Raw genomic sequence first — 18416 nt, forward strand, 5'->3', positions numbered from 1 at the left:
GAAATGGTATATTATTACCTTATTTAAAAGAGTCATGAAAATAACGCTGAGCTCTGCTCTGATTGGCTGTTTCACAGAGCAGCTCCTTCAGTAGCTCTGTGTGTGTGTATGAACAGACCTTATGCTTGAGCCTGAATCAGACAAATACATGGAATTTGAGGAATAATCAATTATTTACAGATTTTGAATGGACGTTTCTGAGTGGCAAGTTTGTGTTTTTTTTTCAGGATGTACCTGCAAAATGTAACTGTAACGTCAATAGTAGAACTTCAGCCTAAACGTTAGCATATAACATTAACTAGCATATAGTGCTAACTCAGCAGTCACAACTTTGTCTTTAGCATTGTAACAGCATTGTACTTAATTTAACGTTGGGGCGTAGATCCCGACTATAACGTCACAGTTGGTCTTATGTTGAGATTGGCCTGTTTTCCGGTGATCTTTTGCATTCACAAGGTACATCAGGAGGAAACAATCATGTTTGAGGCTCATGATGTATAATTACCATCTTATTATTCATCTATGCCTAGTTAAATACAGTTTTACATTCTACAGCACCTTTATTGGTGCACAAAACTGATAACACAGTCAAGGACAACACACACAACTTCAGAAAATGTTATGATTTTTAATAATCATAATCTTGCTTTACACCTTTAAGTATAGCATTTATCCAGGTCAAAAATTTAGAAATCCTGGTGTAGACGTTTGGAACGTTTGGTTTGTCGCAGTTGTTCTCCTCGTTGAATGAAACGACACCGACTGCAGTGCCGTTACACACCAAAGGACCTCCAGAATCTCCCTGAGAAGAGTCATAAAGTACACTAAGAAATTTGTCTGTGGGATGTTAATAGCATAACTTTTTGTACAGAATATACTTTGTACCTGGCAAAATCCTCCTTTACCAAATGTACATATCCATGAGGTTGTTTTTTGTCCCCATTTCTTCTGACATTTTTTGTTGTCAATGATGGTGACATTAACCTCCATAAGTTGTTCACTTGCAGAACCACTGGTCTTCTGTGCACCCCAGCCTGCAACACTGCATTTGGAATTGGCCTTGATGTTCATGTCTTTTTTTGGGATGGAGATCGATTTGATGGTTTTGGTGTATTTAATGGTTTTATTGAGCTAAGTAAAAACCAAAGAAACTTGTAAGAATCTGAAAGACCATAAATTGGATGACAAACTTGTTCAGCCTCTTAACTCTTTCCCTCACATTCACAAGTTATCTTGTCAATTTAGAGAAAACGCTTCCCTGCCAATGGCAAGTTTTTACGTTTTTTTTATGTTCACTATGAATCTGATCTCTAACAAAAGTGCAATTATCTCAGCATTTTGCTCAAAATTTTGTATTTTTGAGAAAACCTACCCATATTTGAGATGTAATAAAAAAAGCAAATTAAGATAGGACTAAACTTTTTGGTTTTCAACAGAGGGTCTGTTCTGTCATCACATATTTAAAGAAACACATTAAACTTTTGTGAAAATCATAAAAAATGCTGCCACTGGCTGGCAACCTAAAAACAAAACGCTAGCGGTGAAAGAGTTAAGTGATTATTTTACAAATGTTCAATATCAAACTAAAGTAAATGGGTTTTTATCAATTGGCCTGTTGGTGGTAAAGTTATACTGTAAAAAGGAAAAAGTTGGTTCGACTTAAAGTTACCTGGTTGTTGCCCTAAAGTTTAAAGAGTTAATTAAACTTAAAAATGTTAGTTGACTCAAACAAAGTTGTGTAAAACAATCAACTTGTTTTGTCAACTAATATTTTCAAGTTGAATGAACTCAAAATTACTTTTTTTGTTTTTACAGTATGCACGCAAAATGTTGAAGTCTCTTTCCCCCCATGGTAACAATCTGATTAATAAGAAAACTTAGTAATGTTCAGTCCTTTACCTGAAGTATCATGATGTCATTTAGCAGCTCTGCAGAGTCATAACCAGGATGTATGTGGTAAAACTTCACAGCTATGCGGGGAGAATTGCGGTTGAGCTCATGAGCTCCAACCACAACCGTCAGTTTGTCTCCTCTGTCAGAGTGGTACAAAAAACATTGTTTAAAAGTGATAATCTGCTTTTCTCGCATGCAAAAGGTGTTTAAAGATACGTATGTGACTATAAATAAACATGACATATACAGTATAATGCAAAAACCTTAGGCCCACACCAGCTTTATGCACTATACATGTATAAATGGTATATATTTATATATTGATCATCATTTCATGTTGATATTAGGACTCTTTTTAGTCTTGCAGACAGTAAAATTCAGAATAAATAAAAGCCCTTACTTTTCAAAGCAGTGCGCAGCCGTTATGACAAACTGTTCAGACACAAGAAAGCCACCACAGGTGTGCGTCCCATTTTTCTGAACCGAAACCATATAGGGTCTGGAATGTGGTTTTGCCTCTGTGCCATTTATTATTCGTACATTCGCATATCCTGAAAGAGAAAGAAATCAATCTGGTTAATTGGAATGAGAAATGCAATCAAGTGGGTATTTAATGTAGGGTGGTGCTTAATGTTACTTCAACTTTTTCAAATGCAAAAAGTGGTATCTGTATATATCATGCATAAAGCTTAGGTGTAGTTTGCAAAAAATAAACACATTTATAATATATGCAGAAGTCATATAGCAACCTAAGTCAATAATATTACATGAAAACTGTTACCTGTTAGGGTCAAATGGGGTGGAAAAGCACCCAGCAGAAGCATTAAGATGATCATGATGATGTTTCTCTGGTAAGGCTGTTGGTAAGATTGAAGTGTATGTGTAAATGTGTTGATAATAATTCATTTCTAATGGGCAGGTTCAGCCCCCCACCAACCTGTACTTCCTCTTTCACACCTCCTTGATATGCATCTCGCTTTGCAATAATCATAGCTAATATGGGGTCTGTGAACGTACTGAACAAAAAATGACACTGGTGCAGGATTTTTAAACCTAAAAACCAGTATTAGTTTAAATATTTTTGGTACTTTCGCAAATTATTTGAATGCATGTGTATGTTATCTATCTGTATGATCACACATACATCAGCACAGAACTGCTTTGTGTAATCTAGGTAACATTTGCAAATATAAATGGTCTGTGTTTAAAGATTCATGTTTGAAGCGTATCCAAAATGCACATTATAAGACTGGACCTATTACCCAACAAGTATGGGTACCCCAATAAAATAAAGATAAACAGAAAATAATCCAGATATAAAGATTATAACGGACTGTTTAAAATACTGGCAAGGCCACTGTTGAGTATTTACAGTGTGATGATGAGATCAACATCCAGGTGTGATATTCAGTTTAAAGTCCCAGTGTGATGATGACCCCGTGTGGTGACCTTAAACAATTTAAATCTCTTTTATATGCAAAGTTCATTTAGCTCATCTGGATCCATTGAAGAAATGCTCTTGTCGCTTATAAAGGATGCCACACCCATTGCAGTGTTGTCACAAAAAAACAACCAACCAAGGACCTTCTGAATCCCCCTGATAAGAATGTAGACACACATAATTGCCAATTATCCCAATTTATGGCTTGAAAAAAGCAGAACATAATCTGTAAATCAGATTTCATTGTTTTACTTTACAGGATCCTCGGTGGCCATATACACCAACATTCCCCAGCCTGCAACATGCAGACAGTATCCACTCTTTTCAACAGGTGTCATTGGTATGGGGATCGTCTTGATGTTTTTATTTAGTTTACTTTTTTACCAAGCTTGTAATCCAACAACACATTCATCTTTAGTAGACAGAAGTTGGATGAGAGAACTGCATGTGATTATATTGTAATTATATATTGTGATGCTTGGATTGCAATATTGAGTGAAGTTGTTTACCTTCAGAATCATCAGGTCGGCTATTTCAGGTGTTTGCGGAGCAGGGTTGTATTTTGTATGCCTGTTATTGGTACTCATACTAATGGTGATGTGTTTTTTTTTTCATAATTAGTATTTCTAGATTTGGTTGTTTATCAGTTATCCTTTACAAAAGTATTGGAGTCAATCTACCTGGCATGCACCACTTTTGGTATTGAAACCTCCAGCGCAGAAGACGTTGTCAGGAAGTTTCACACCCACTTTTTTTCACATCATTTGGCAGACGGTGAAATTGACTTAAAGCTGCTTAATGTTATGAAGTTTGTGCTTTGACTGGACGTGTTTTTAAAAGTGCGCTGCAAGGTAATTTTCGTAAACGAAAACTGAAACTAAGACTAAAACTATCAGCTAAAAAACATTTTCGTTAACTGAAATAAAATTAAAAATTCATAATAAATGAAAAACTAAAACTAAACGAAACTAGCAACAGTTATTACCCCACCGCCAGTTAATCGAGTAGTCGTTTTTCAGACCTATAGATTTATCGAAATGAAAAAATGACATACATGCACATCCCAAGTTTGGAGATTGTTAATGGATGCTTCTGAGTGGCAAGTTTGTGTTTTCTTTCAGTATGGACTTGCAAAATGTAATTGTAACGTTGTCAATATTAGAACTTTAGCCTAAACGTTAGCATATAGCATTAACTAGCATATAGCGTTAACTCAGCAGTCACAACTTTGTTTTTAGCATTGTAACAACATTGTACTTAATTTAATGTTGGGTTGTAGATCCCGACTATAAAGTCACAGTTGGTGTTATGTTGAGATTGGCCTGTTTTCCAGTGGTCTTTTGCATTCACAAGGTTTACATAAACAGGAAACAATCATGTTTGAGGCTCATGATATATAATTACCATCTTTTTATTCATCTATGCCTAGGTAAATACAGTTTTACATTCTACAGCACCTTTAATGGTGCACAAAACTGATAACACAGTCAAGGACGACACACACAACTTCAGAAAATGTTATGATTTTTAATAATCATAATCTTGCTTTACACCTTTAAGTATAGCATTTATCCAGGTCAAAAATTTAGAAATCCTGGTGTAGACGTTTGGCCTTGTTGGTTTGTCACAGTTGTTGTTCTCGTTGAATGAAACGACACCGACTGCAGTGCCGTTACACACCAAAGGACCTCCAGAATCTCCCTGAGAAGAGTCATAAAGTACACTAAGAAATTTGTCTGTGGGATGTTAATAGCATAACTTTTTGTACAGAATATACTTTGTACCTGGCAAAATCCTCCTTTACCAAATGTACACACCATACTTGAGGTTGTTTGGTTTTTCCATTTCTTCTGACATTCCTCGTCGTCAAAGATGGTGACATTAACCTCCATAAGTTGTTTACTTGCAGAACCACTGGTCTTCTGTGCACCCCAGCCTGCAACACTGCATTTGGTCTTGGCCTCGATGGGCTTGTCTTTTTCGGGGATGGGGATTGATTTGATGGTTTTGTTGTATTCAATGGTTTTATTGAGCTGAAGTAAAAACCAAATAAACTTTAAGAATCTGAAAGACCATAAATTGGATGACAAACTTGTTTGGCCTCTTAACTCTTTCCCTCACATTCACAAGTTATCTTGTCAATTTAGAGAAAACGCTTCCCTGCCAATGGCAAGTTTTTACGTTTTTTTATGTTCACTCTGAATCTGATCTCTAACAAACGTGCAATTATTTCAGCATTTTGCTTAAACTTTTGTATTTTTGAGAAAACCTACCCATATTTGAGATGCAATAAAAAAAGCAAATTAAGATAGGACTAAACTTTTTGGTTTTCAACAGAGGGTCTGTTCTGTCATCACATATTTAAAGAAGAACATTAAACTTTTGTGAAGATCATAAAAAATGCTGCCACTGGCTGGCAACCTAAAAACAAAATGCTAGCGGTGAAAGAGTTAAAGGCGGAGTCCCTGATGTTTGAAAGCCAATGTTGATATTTGAAATCACCTAAACAAACACGCCCCTACCCCAATAGAATCTGGACCTTCTGTTGATAGACCCGCCCCACACATACGCAACCCGGCATTTGATTAGATTTTATTGGCTATACGTGTGTTTTGGTAGTCGGCCCGTCTCCTTTTCCAACGCGTTTTTCAAACATCGTGGACTCCGCCTTTAAGTGATTATTTTACAAATCTTCAACATAAAACTCAAGTAAATGGGTTTTTATCAATTGGCCTGTTGGTGTTAAAGTTACTATACTGTAAAAAGGAAAAAGTTGGTTCGACTTAAAGTTACCTGGTTGTTGCTCTAAAGTTTAAAGAGTTAATTCAACTTGAACAGTTGTGTAAAAATTTTTTGTCAACTAATATTTTCAAGTTGAATGAACTCAAAATAACTTTTTTGTTTTTAGAGTATGCACGCAAAATGTTTAAGTCTCTTTCCCCCCATGGTAACAATCACTGATTAATAAGAAAACTTAGTAATGTTCAGTCATTTACCTGAAGTATCATGATGTCATTTAGCAGCTCTTTAGAGTTATAATCAGGATGTATGTGGTAAAACTTCACAGCTATAGGGTCAGATTTGCGGTTGAGCTCATGAGCTCCAACCACAACCTTCAGTTTGTCTCCACTGTCAGAGTGGTACAAAAAACATTGTTTAAAAGTGATAATCTGCTTTTCTCGCATGCAAAAGGTGTTTGAAGATACGTATGAGACTATAAATAAACATTACATGTATGTATACAGTATTATGCAAAAACCTTAGGCCACCACCAGCTTTATGCACTATACATGTATAAATGGTATATATTTATATATTGATCATTATTTCATGTTGACATTAGGACTCTTTTTAGTCTTGCAGACAGAAAAATTCAGAATAAACGAACGCCCTTACTATATAAAGCAGTGTGCAGCCGTTATGACAAACTGTTCAGACACAAGAAAGCCACCACAGAAGTGGTGTCCATTTTTCTGAACCGAAACCATGTAGGGTCTGGAATGTGGTTTTGCCTCTGTGCCATTTATTATTCGTACATTTGCATATTCTGAAAGAGAAAGAAATCAATAGGCTAATTGAAATGAGAAATACAATCAAGTGGGTAGTGCTGAATGTTACTGCAGCTCTTTCAAATGCAAAAAGTGCTATCTGTATACATGCATAAAGTTTAGATGTAGTTTGCAAAAAAACAAACACATTAATAATATATGTAGAAGTCATACAGCAAGCTAAGTCAATAATATTACATGAAAACTGTTACCTGTTAGGGTCAAATGGGGTAGTAAAGTACACAGCAGAAGCATTAAGATGATCATGATGATGTTTCTCTGTTAAGGCTCTTGGGAAGATTGAAGTGTATGTGTAAATGTGTTGCTAATAATTCATTTCTAAGCTTGTACTTCCTCTTTCACTTCTTCTCGATGTGCAGCATGCTTTGCAATAATCGTAGCTGATATAGACGGTTTTATCGGACGCACATGATACACATCTGGATCCAAACCTTACTTCCAGTTTCGTTTTTTAATGGTCTAACTAGTTGCTAAACTGATCTCTTTAACAAATGCCTCGTCAAAAATAACAAATGTTTTGGTTTCCTAGGTAATCTATGTGTTGTTGTTTTGCTTGTTATATAAATAAACTACGTTTAAAGTACTTTGTTGTTATTTATTATTAGCGGAGTTTACCAGAAGTTACTGCGGACGGCGACAGCCGCTTGTTTATGTTGTTACTGCTGAAACGTCTATATTTGTGGTCTCGGTGGATATACTTAAGCAATATCGCTCGAGTAGGAGTGTGATATAGCTCTATCATCACGGCTGTGATTAGGCCAGAGGCACGAGGCCGTAGGCAATCACAGCCGTGATGATATAGAGCTATATCACATGACTCCGAAAGCGATATTGCTTTTATACAACAGTTCGACGGCACACGTTTGAAAAACGAAAACTAGAAAACAACAACGGAGTTATTTTAAAAGCCTCTTTGTTTGAGAACTACTTCTTCTGCGACGGATTTGAGGGCTGCCAGAATGACATGTAACACTTTCGGCTGCTTTGAATCTCATATTAACTCAATGGACGGATTCGCCGTTTTTAAATATTACAATTTCTTGGTCACAAAGTGTAGTTTTAAGATTAGTTCAGTCGAGAATATATATATATTATATTTAAATCTACAGTCAATTAGTAAAGATAGCACCTGTTTGAACGTTTGCTTAGTGAGATTCGGCACGTATGAGAACCAAAGCATGAGCGGATGTCAGTGTTCACTCGCCCCGCTGACCACCGCCCTCTCTGGGCTACATCTTGACAGGGATTCCCTGGCTCTCATGTCGGCCTTGTTTGTTTTTTGGCACGAGGTAAAAGTGAATAAAACTATACTTATGTTACTATTGGTTTCCCATTTACTCTTAACACGATACGAGCACTCTATTATTATTAAACTTTGTTCTTGTCAGTACTATATAAAACTGTTTTTTATAAGTGTCAGAGAGATGTTTTTGCATGCTGCTTATAAATATACCAGTGGCGATATCTCATAACATGTTTTAATAGTCACGTCGCGATTAAATAAATGATCAATGTCCACATTTAAAAGCTGCGGTGCTTACCTGCAGTTCCACTGTGTTTTCGCGTTCTGATAAGAGATATAGCTCCAGAAGAAAAACCGAGTGTTTACATTCCTCTTTCCAAGTGTCCACACGATGTGACAAGACATTACTCCCATTAACTTTAATGTAACATCCAGAGCGCTGATCTTTGACGGAATAATAACTTCCGATTGGGGATTCACAGACTGATTTATGAGCTAGTGAACTAATGAGACACACGGAGAGTGTTTAAAAAGCGCATCTGTGTTTTTCCATTCAGAGATGAGCCTGTTTAGAGGACCTCCATTCACTAGGTGGCAGAATGATACGAAAGGTGAAGCGGTTACAGTGCCGTTATCAGCACAATATCGCATAGGTCTTAGCCAATCAGATTCGAGAACCAGAAAGAACTGTTGTATAATGAAGATTAATGTTTGAAGCGTATCCAAAATACACATTACAAGACTGGACCTATTACCCAACAAGTATGGGTACCCCAATAAAATAAAAGATAAACAGAAAATAATCCAGATATAAAGATATATAGGACTGTTTAAAATACTGGCGAGGCCACTACTGAGAATTTACAGTGTAATGAGATCAACATCCAGGTATGACAGTCAGAATTTAAATGTTGTTCCCCCACACCCCACATTTGTGACCAGTCACGGAAAGTAGGGACACAAGTCGGATCTGGGGCATTTTGAGTTATTGATAGATTCTGAAAGTGCAGATTCTAAGCTTTCCAACGATGTGTAACACATGGAAATCTGATAAGATTTGGAGAAGTTGTGGCCATTTGAATGTAACACATTCAAGAAAGAGAATGCTGAGAAATTTGAGAAAGAAAAAAGTTAACACTTTCCCTTTTCCCTGGCTGGAGAGACAATAGGGCTCATTTACATCTCATTTAGCTAAGCCATACCCCCTGTAAAGCCGTTTTGAGATATTCTACCATCATATGTAGTATTTTATTACAGAAGTCCGAATGACAAAACGCAAAAATAAACAGGACTTTTAACGTTACCTTTGCGGGGATCACAAGTCGAATACAGTCTGTTTCAGATGTGTGAATCATCCAATGATTTTTGTCCACAAATGCGTATAATCCGTGAAATATAGATATATAGTCTATTTCGCATGAACTTCTGGTAATACAATATAATATACAATCTGAGGACTATTTACATCGTAACATGTAAGGGTATATCAGATTACACTCCGGTATTTACGTTCCGTTAAACACATGAACCCGCCTTCAAAGTTTGTATTTAAAATAATAGATAATCCAAAAACAGCACCGTCGAAAACGTGAAGTCCTTAAGAGATGTTACCAATCGCTCGCTCGTTCCTCCATCAGCCAATGACTTCATGGAAAATATTGATAGACAAAACATGTAGCCAATTATATAAAGAATACAACAATCTCTGTGTAACTTCTGTGTGTTTGGACAAATAACAGTCTGCCGCATCACTGACTTTATGGGGCGCCGCAGTCGGATGACGTCAGAGTACCGCGAGAGCGAGTCGAAATTAAACTACTCCGTCAGATTTCTTAAAGAGCGGTACTTTAACGTCATCCGACTGCGGCGCCCCATAAAGTCAGTGACGCGGCTGACGTATATGCGGTTGACTGTTATTTGTTCCGCCCCAGCTTCTTTTATATTTCTTTTGTTTTGTGCGTCCGAGCTTCATTTACAGTCTGGGGAGATGCACGCTATAAGTTTGAAAAAAATAAATAAAACTCAGCAGCCACGTCACTACAGTCACGTGACTTCACGCTCGAGCCGGAAGAGAAGACAATGCTGAATAAAGTCGTAATTCTTGCTATTTTTGGACCAAACTGTATTTTCGATGCATCAACACAATTTTACTGACCCACTGATGTCACATGGACTACTTTGATAATGGTTTTATTACCTTTCTGGACATGGAAACCGTACATAGATTTTCAATGGAGGAGACAGAAAGCTCTCGGACTAAATCTAATGTTAAAACATCTTAAACTGTGTTCCGAAGATGAACGGAGGTCTTCCGAGTTTAGAACGACATAATGGTAAGTCATTAATGACATTTTTTTCAGTTTTGGGCAAACTATCCTTATTCAGTAGTCACGCTGTTCCCTTTGGGGGTGGAGGCGAAAACACAAGCTTATACAGTATGTAAATATACACACAAACAATGACGCCCCCCGCTGCACGCTAGAATCTCCGGAAAACAAGCCTATTTTAACCGCAAAATGTACGCTTTTAAATATACATAAACTGCTATCTCAAACATGGAGAGGCTTCTTCGTGATCTCAACTAACAGATTCTGCAATAAAACGAAAATCACAAATTTCGAAAAAAAAAAACTTTGTTTCTCATTTTCTCGAAACTTGTGCTGCCGACTTGTGTCCCTGGTTTCCATGACGGGTCACATTTATATATTTGATATATTTTCATAGAACCTTGTATTTCTTTATTGTTATACTCGGATGATTAATGAAGCAATGATACGGTTTATTTGTCTTGTATTTACTAAGTTGAGATTGAGTTGTGACATTTCCCTTGACTATGCTCAAAAGCTAGACATGGGCTGATCAGTCCACGTCATGAAGTTTGACCAGACTTCCCTGTTCTAATCTCCCCTTCCTCATTTACACAATACAACTGTCTAAGCATTATTATTTATGTATCCGTATCCAAACGTTCTTGCGAAGGGACCAATCATGTGATTGTTCTCCATACATGTTTGCTCAATAGCTGCTCACATGATTCTTCTAATGTTTATCAGGTGACTAGTGCTTCCTTTCTGTACCATATATAATCTGAAGCCTGTCTAATAAACTTTGGTCTATGTTTGAACGGCATTTGGTGTCAGTGTCTTTCAAAGCCCCTGATATATATCAGAGCTCTCTGCTGCTCACCTCAGACCTCGTCTCTTTACTACGGATTCAACAAAAATCTCATACCTCTACACCTGCATAGAATTAGATTCTAACAGACATTTGGTTTAAAGTCCCGGTGTGATGATGACCCCGTGTGGTGTATACCAGTTGCCCTGGGAACACCTACCTGTCTATAGTCTAGGTGCCTCCTGAGTTGGGCCCCGGAAGTTGTCGCCCCCCGCACATGGTACCCACTTTGGTCCACCTTGTCACTGTCACTCACAACTCATCTTTCTTTGCATTCAGGGAGAAGGGAAGGCTCCACCGAAAGTCACCCTGCAACACAGAACCCAGATCTAGTTGGAATCAGCTGGTTGAAGTCACGTGAGAGAAAAGTGCAACTCCTCTGAAGACCTACCTGAGAAATCCCTGTGACGGAGTCAGAGCAACCCAGGCTCAACACTCTCTGGCCCGAGAGTTTGTTTTTAGACCCCCCCTACTTACCTTTTTAATTAAATTAAATAAAGTTTGTTTTAAAATTTACTTACGCTCCTTGTGGGTCTGGTCATTGGGGTGTTCTTGGGATCTCCTTGAGGTGGAAACTAGGGAGGGGTGAGACTCACGACACCTGTGGTCCGCTCCGACCTGTGACAATGACATGTCTACCATAGCCTGATGGGGTCTATATTGCTTTTACTCGTACTTTTTAAACTTGGGGTTTCGGGTAGTAACCCGAGCACAAAAAGAACTACAAAATTTCACTGTTTTACGGCATACATTGTTTCCTACACTTCCTCAAATTCGGACGTGAGAGAGCAACTATTTATTTTCCTGATGTTTTTGTCATGGCCGAAGCAGCAACTAAGAAAAAGAAACCTAAGGTTTTGTTGGAGGAGACCAGAAAGAGAAAACAGGAGAGTTACAGAATAAAAGGAAGGACGAGTATCAATATTGGGCCAGCGTTCGCTCGCTGGCATGAACTAAAGGAGGAGGAGGGCGATGCTGACTTGGCCGTCATGCTTTTGGACTTGTAAGTAATGGTATATTGCTTGGATAGGTAAGTCCTGTCTGGCACCCGAACACTAATTATTTTATTTTTGAACGTAAATTTTGCTGGAGGCTACTTGGGGAGTGTAGAGAGGGGCTTCTATCATGGGACTCTGTGGCGCCGTGGTAGTGTCACAGACTTACGACATGGGTGACCCAGGTTTGATTCCTCTTTAAGGCAAACATTTTTTTATATAAACTTTAACCGTTTATATAACCGTTTATACTGGCTTGTAAACGTGGGGTACGCAATCTTTTTACGTTAAAAAAACCCATGAAATTATATTCATATGACATGCAGAAAGGTACACCGCGAAGTTTGTGACCTAAAAAGTTGTCTTATTTTCTTTTGCGACAGTGCTGTGGCACTTGTGGCCTCTAGGGGTGCTAGACGTGAAAAATACATGTCTAGCGCCACCTATTGGCCAAAAAGTTTCGCGGTGTGCCTTTAAGCTACACCATATATTATTAAACCTATGTAAGTGTCACGGAGTGACTTCTAGGGCGGAACCGAAAGTATGAGGAAAAGTTCCGCCCGGACCAAATTGTGTGAACACCCGTCACTTCCGGGTAATCCCGGGCCACCAAATCAAGCGCAAATTCGTAGCAGGTGCGTAGGATGACGTGGCGATCGCCGACTGGGCAGCTTGCACGCTGGGAGAAGTATAAAGGGAGCGTGGAAGATACAGGAAGTTGTTGGTTGTTTGGAAAGAAACACTACGGGTGAGACGGTGTGTTCTGCTACAGAGGCGAGGCAAACAGGCAGAGGCATTTTGGAGGATTCGCTAAGCGGACGAAGCACTTGGAAACTGAAACCGAAGCAGGTTTGAGGAAAGTGAAGTTTGAAGAGTTAAGTACTTACCAGCTGTGTGTATGCTGTATTAAGGGCTGTGTGGAAAGACGATCCCAGGGCGGAAACACAACAGCATTTTGGGGCGTCTGGAGAGTTGTCTGGGGAGGAAAAGCGACAAAGAGAAGAGGAGATAACTACCATGGAAGTAGTGAGAACAGCGGATTGGTTACCTTTGTTGTTATATCAGAAGACAGATATTAATACCTGTGTTGGAGTATTTACCCATTGTTTAGTGGCCCCACAGTGGAGAACGAGACGGGTGGGTGAGCCGAAGGATTATAGGGCAACGAACATCACAGTGTGGGTGCTATAACATCCGGACCACTGCCTGTGTCAGTGACCCCAAACCCCCTTCAGTGCGGACCTTGACCAAGTGCGGAGTATTGGCCTTCTAAAGTCACTGAAGTGTGTGTATTGCAGTGGGTGAGTTTGCTTTTGACGTGTGTGCACCTGAAATCTTGCAGTGCTGTGCCGTGTATCCTGTTGTCTGTACTCGCCCTCTTGGTCAAGCAAGTCCCTGTTGGATGGCACATGAGCTGCTGTGGCGGTGACCACCATTCTGTACCTACCCACCTATAACTCCGGCCCTTGTGGTTAGCCTGAAGGAAGCAGAGTGTGTACATCGACTGTGGTATTGTGGGGGAGGCCATACTGTGAAGGGGAGTAGTGAAACTTTTAGAGCACGTCTAACCGTTGGGTGTATGTCCTGTACTGTGTAGTGAGCTCAGCTGTCCGCCCTTCAAATCTAGGTTTCCGTCAGGCCCGTAGAAGGAACGACAAGCGGGCGTGTCAGTCTGACAGCACGAACCCGGTGTGGTGGCCCTATCTCAATCCCTCCCCAGGACGACATCGTCCGTGTCCGACCCAACGAGTAGCAGTTGGAGGTGGTAAAAACCTCCCTCCCTTGCCCTTGAATGAAGCCAAGGTGACGTATGGTTTTCCTTGCCTATATTCCCATGGTAAGGCCTGTAAATTCAGAGCAAAGATACAGTGATGATATAGTCCGTTACCTGTAACCAGCTAAAGAGCTAAAAGCTATACTTACCCCGTAAGCCCTGTAAGCCCAGAACAGAACGATCCAGCAACAATAGAGAGATCACCGGAAATCAGCTAAAAGCTATACTTACCTCGTAAGCCCTGTAAGCCCAGAACGGGACGATCCAGCAACGATAGAGAGTATCACCTGAAATAGGCTAAAAGCTATACTTACCTCGTATGCCTAGAACGGAATGATCCAGCAACGATAGAGAGTATCACCTGAAGCAAGCTAAAAGCTATACTTACCTCGTAAGCCCTGTAAGTCCAGAACTGAACGATCCAGCAACGATAGAGTGTATCACCTGAAACAAGCTAAAAGCTATACTTACCACGTAAGCCCAGAATGGAACGATTGAACAATGATAGAGAGTATTACCTGAAACAAGCTGAAAGCTATACTTACCTCGTAAGCCTAGAACGGAACGATTCAGCGACGATAGAGAGTATCACCGGAAACGAGCTAAAAGCTACACCTACCTCGTAAGCCCTGTAAGCCCAGAACGGAACGATCTAGTGACCATAGAGAGCATTACCTGTAAAGGGCTAAAAGCCATACTCGCCTTGCTATTTACCTGTGCCCTCAGGAGCCTCGTGTAGGGTGTTGTGTCTATCTCGAGCTTGTCAGGAGGGGAGATGTCGTCCAAGTGCCCTGTAGAGAAAAAGTGGAGGAACAAGTCATTCATAAGCCAGACGTAGTTGAATACTCACCTTGCTACTTACCTGTGTCTTCAGGAGCCTTGCGCAGTGTACTGTGATCACCCCGAGCCTACAGGAGGGGAGACGTCGTCCAAGTGCCCTGTAGAGAAAGATTGGAGGAACAAGTCATTCACAAACCAGACCTAAGGAACATATCCCTCACCAGGTTGCAGGTAGTCGCTTTTAGTCTTCCCGAATATTCATTGTGTGTTTCCATTCTGCCTTCAGGAGAAGAGAAGGGCGCCACGAGTGAACAAAACCGAAGTGAAGGACCCAGGGCCTCTCAGGATAACACCTCTGCAAAAGGGACGAAGGAGCTCCGTCTCCCGTCCCCCCTGTGGGAATACCTACCTTCGACGCTCAGTCCTCTCTGGCCCCATCTCCTCCAAGGATTGAGAAGATGCCATTTTATATTCCCCTTTCCCTTCCCCAAACCATTTTAATTAATTTAAATAAAGATTGTTTTAAGTTACTTGCTCTTCTCGTGTGTCTGGTCATTGGGGTATCCTTGGGACCTCCTTGAGGTGGAACTTGGGTAGGGGCGTAGCTCACGACACTAGTGGTCCGCCCCAACCTGTGACATAAGCGTGAGTGGCAGTCCACACTGTCAGAGCAAGGGTTGCAAAATTACGGGAATTTTTAAGGCTGGAAACTTTCCATGCAAATAAACTGGGAATTAAAAAAATGCAGAGTTGCCTCTAACCGATAACTTAAATGTAGTGAAAAAACACCATAATTTTGCTTAAAACAACAGGATTTTATGCAATTTCAGTAAAAATTCTGTCCTGCACATTCCTCAGTCACATGCACACAGCACACTGCTTACTTATGGGTAATTGAGGCCACACCCCATGCATGTACTTTCATTCTTCAATAACATGCACATATAATTTCTTAAATCCTGCACACAAAATAATGTCAAAATTTTTCAAATTTGCATATATTCACGTAAAATACATACATTCATATTAGAATGGTTTCTGAAGGATTCTTTTATGAGTAAAAAGTTAAAAAAGAACATAAACAACATTACTCCCTATTCAAAAGTTTAGTTTTAAAAGTCATTTTTTTTTTCTTTTCATTATATGTGATTTTTTTTAAACAAAATGTTAATTTATATTTGTATATGCTATTGATATAAATTTTCCTAAATTTCCAAGTAATTCAGATAAATTCCTTTTTTTTCATGGAAAGTTTCTGGAATTTAGGGAAACTTTCCTCCCCTTTACAACACTATACAAATGTTCAATATATGTACCCTGACTGTCACTAGGGCTGTACACAGCTTTGCATCCAAGAGTTCATATTAGTACCGCAGCTGTACATATTGGTACCAAATGGTGCTTTTCCATTGCATATAGTACCCCACGGGTCGGGTCAGCTCACTTTTGTGGGCTTTTCCACTAGGTACAGAACATAGTACCCAATACCTATGGCGTAATATTTGTGCCTCAATCCTGAGCGAGCAATTGTAAGTTTTGAGCACAGAGAACTATATTTTGCAAGCACATTACATTATATTTTGAACAAAAATTAACAATCGCAAAAAAAAGTTGTTTGAGCAAATAAAAACGATTCCGTGCTCAATAAATGTATTCGCTTGTTTGCTATTATACATATATTTACGTGCAGTAATAACCCGTCTCATGCAGTTTACTCAGGTGCTCGTGCTCTCTCTCTCTCTCTCTCTCTCAACCTCTTTCTGTGCGCGCTCAACTCAATGCACATGCTCGCTCAACTTACAACAGCGTAACAAGTGTGCCACAAAATCAACCAATCAGAAAATTTAAGGTCAATTTTGATTGGCTGTTGGTCTCCAACCAAATCGCTAATAGAACAAAAGCCTGTCTGGTAAAACTATCTACAGCATCCCGGAAGCTTACTGAAACAAATCTAAAAAAATAACTGACTAAAATAACTGACTACAGCGAGACTAATGGATTAAAACACATTTTGGAAAAAATAAAAAATGCCTTGATAGTTTTGTGTATTATAATGCTGTTGCGTTGTTTAACTTACAATATCATCTCTCATATTGTGACTAAAGTTAGCTTGACTTATCCTTTTCAAAGCACAGCTGCAGACAATGTCATCAGAACAGCAACCCCTAAATGTCCCACCACAGCCACATGTGAGTAGTTTGTAATATTTTGGTTATATAGATACTGTGTTTATTACCTTTGTTTTGTTTGTCTGCATTCGTGGCGTGCAGGCTGCATTTCGTTGCTTACGTTAACTAATTTATTTAAAAAAAAATGAATTACTATTTTAATTCTGCTTATAATGCAAAATGTTACTAAATGTAACTATTAACATATCTATTCCTGCTCCTGTAATGGAATACATGTACTTTGTATGTTGATTGCATAACTCTCATACATCCTCCCCAAGCCTCAAGAAGACCAATTTCAATTTAACATCTGAAATGTCTGGCAGCAACGTGCATTCTAGATAAAGTTATAAGTTTAAATAACGTTTAAATCATTACGGAGAACAAAGTTAAGCCTTTATTGTTCTCTTTGCCAAATAAAGTTATCCTGCAGTTAGTCTACTGCTTTTTTGTATAAATTAGTTAACGTAAGCAACGAAATGTAGTTTGCACGCTAAGAATGCAGACAAACAAAATAAAGGTAATAAACACAGTAACTAACCAAAATATTACAAACTACTAACATGTGGCTGTGGTGGGACATTTAGGGGTTGCTGTTCTGATGACATTGTCTGCAGATGTGCTTTGAAAAGGATAAGTCAAGCTAACTTTAGTCACAATATAGCGGAGTGGCCATCGGGAGAGTCTGGACATTTCCCAGTGGGACGGTAGTGTTTTGAGGCTGCGAGGGCCAGTCTGATAATATACATTGCGAGTTATATAGCAACCCCGTCTAGCGGCCTGATTTGCTGCCGCTTCCCTTAATAAATAAACTGTGCAGCCTCTTTGCTCAACACAGTATATAAAAGTGCTCAACCATGTCTAGGATTTAAAAAAATATAAGGGGTTTAGAGCGGCTCCTCCCCAAATGGCATAGCCTGATGTAAAAAGCCGCGCCACCGAATGCCTGTTTATTGCCGTACATATGCGGTCGGATTGATAAATCAAGCGGATAGACTATTTGATAGTAAGTGTGGGGGATGTTTAAAATCTCTAGCCTGGTGGTCAGTACTTGAATGGATCAAATCAGCACATTTGCAAAGGTTTATCTCCATATGGCTATAAAAATTAGATGTGTAACTTTGCAGCATCACATTATATATTTCTTACTATGTGATTTTCATATTATAGACGAGTATTCAACTGCAATATGGCAATAAATAACCTCACAACATTATTATTTCTCAAAATTTGACAAAAAAATTTTTCAAAGGAACTGTATTCTAACAGTTATTCAAAGATGCAAACATTATTCCGCATATGATTTGAATATTAGACGAGATTATATAACGGCAATGAATGTCCACATATAACTTATCATAACAGCATAATGAAATGAA

The 18416-nt window shown here is 39.1% G+C and overlaps 2 protein-coding genes across 3 annotated transcripts in view; both read right to left on the minus strand.

Annotated features, from left to right (window-relative positions):
* Positions 1-608: 608 nt before the first annotated feature.
* Positions 609-2627, minus strand: LOC141359553 (mast cell protease 4-like). Its single transcript, XM_073862201.1, has 4 exons — positions 2294-2627; positions 1900-2032; positions 886-1131; positions 609-802 (listed from the first exon to the last, which is right to left on the minus strand). Exons 1-4 carry the CDS (start codon positions 2383-2385, stop codon positions 629-631), a joined length of 645 nt encoding a protein of 214 aa, XP_073718302.1. The 5' UTR covers positions 2386-2627; the 3' UTR covers positions 609-628.
* Positions 2628-4841: 2214 nt separating this feature from the next.
* The window catches only part of LOC129452764 (mast cell protease 1A), a 28058-nt gene continuing 14483 nt past the window's right edge, over positions 4842-18416 (minus strand). The window contains exons 1-5 of one of the 2 annotated variants that reach the window (XM_055216794.2): positions 7095-7282; positions 6731-6881; positions 6331-6463; positions 5119-5367; positions 4842-5035 (exon numbers count right to left, since the gene is read on the minus strand). In XM_055216794.2, coding sequence (XP_055072769.2) covers positions 4862-5035; positions 5119-5367; positions 6331-6463; positions 6731-6881; positions 7095-7149 — 762 coding nt within the window. In that variant the 5' untranslated portion in view covers positions 7150-7282 and the 3' untranslated portion in view covers positions 4842-4861. Of the gene's footprint in view, positions 5036-5118; positions 5368-6330; positions 6464-6730; positions 6882-7094; positions 7283-18416 lie in introns of those variants that run through there. The other variant, XM_055216792.2, reaches the window with a different exon arrangement.

The sequence above is a fragment of the Misgurnus anguillicaudatus genome, chromosome 23 (assembly GCF_027580225.2).
Source record: "Misgurnus anguillicaudatus chromosome 23, ASM2758022v2, whole genome shotgun sequence".
NCBI classification, from domain to species: domain Eukaryota; kingdom Metazoa; phylum Chordata; class Actinopteri; order Cypriniformes; family Cobitidae; genus Misgurnus; species Misgurnus anguillicaudatus.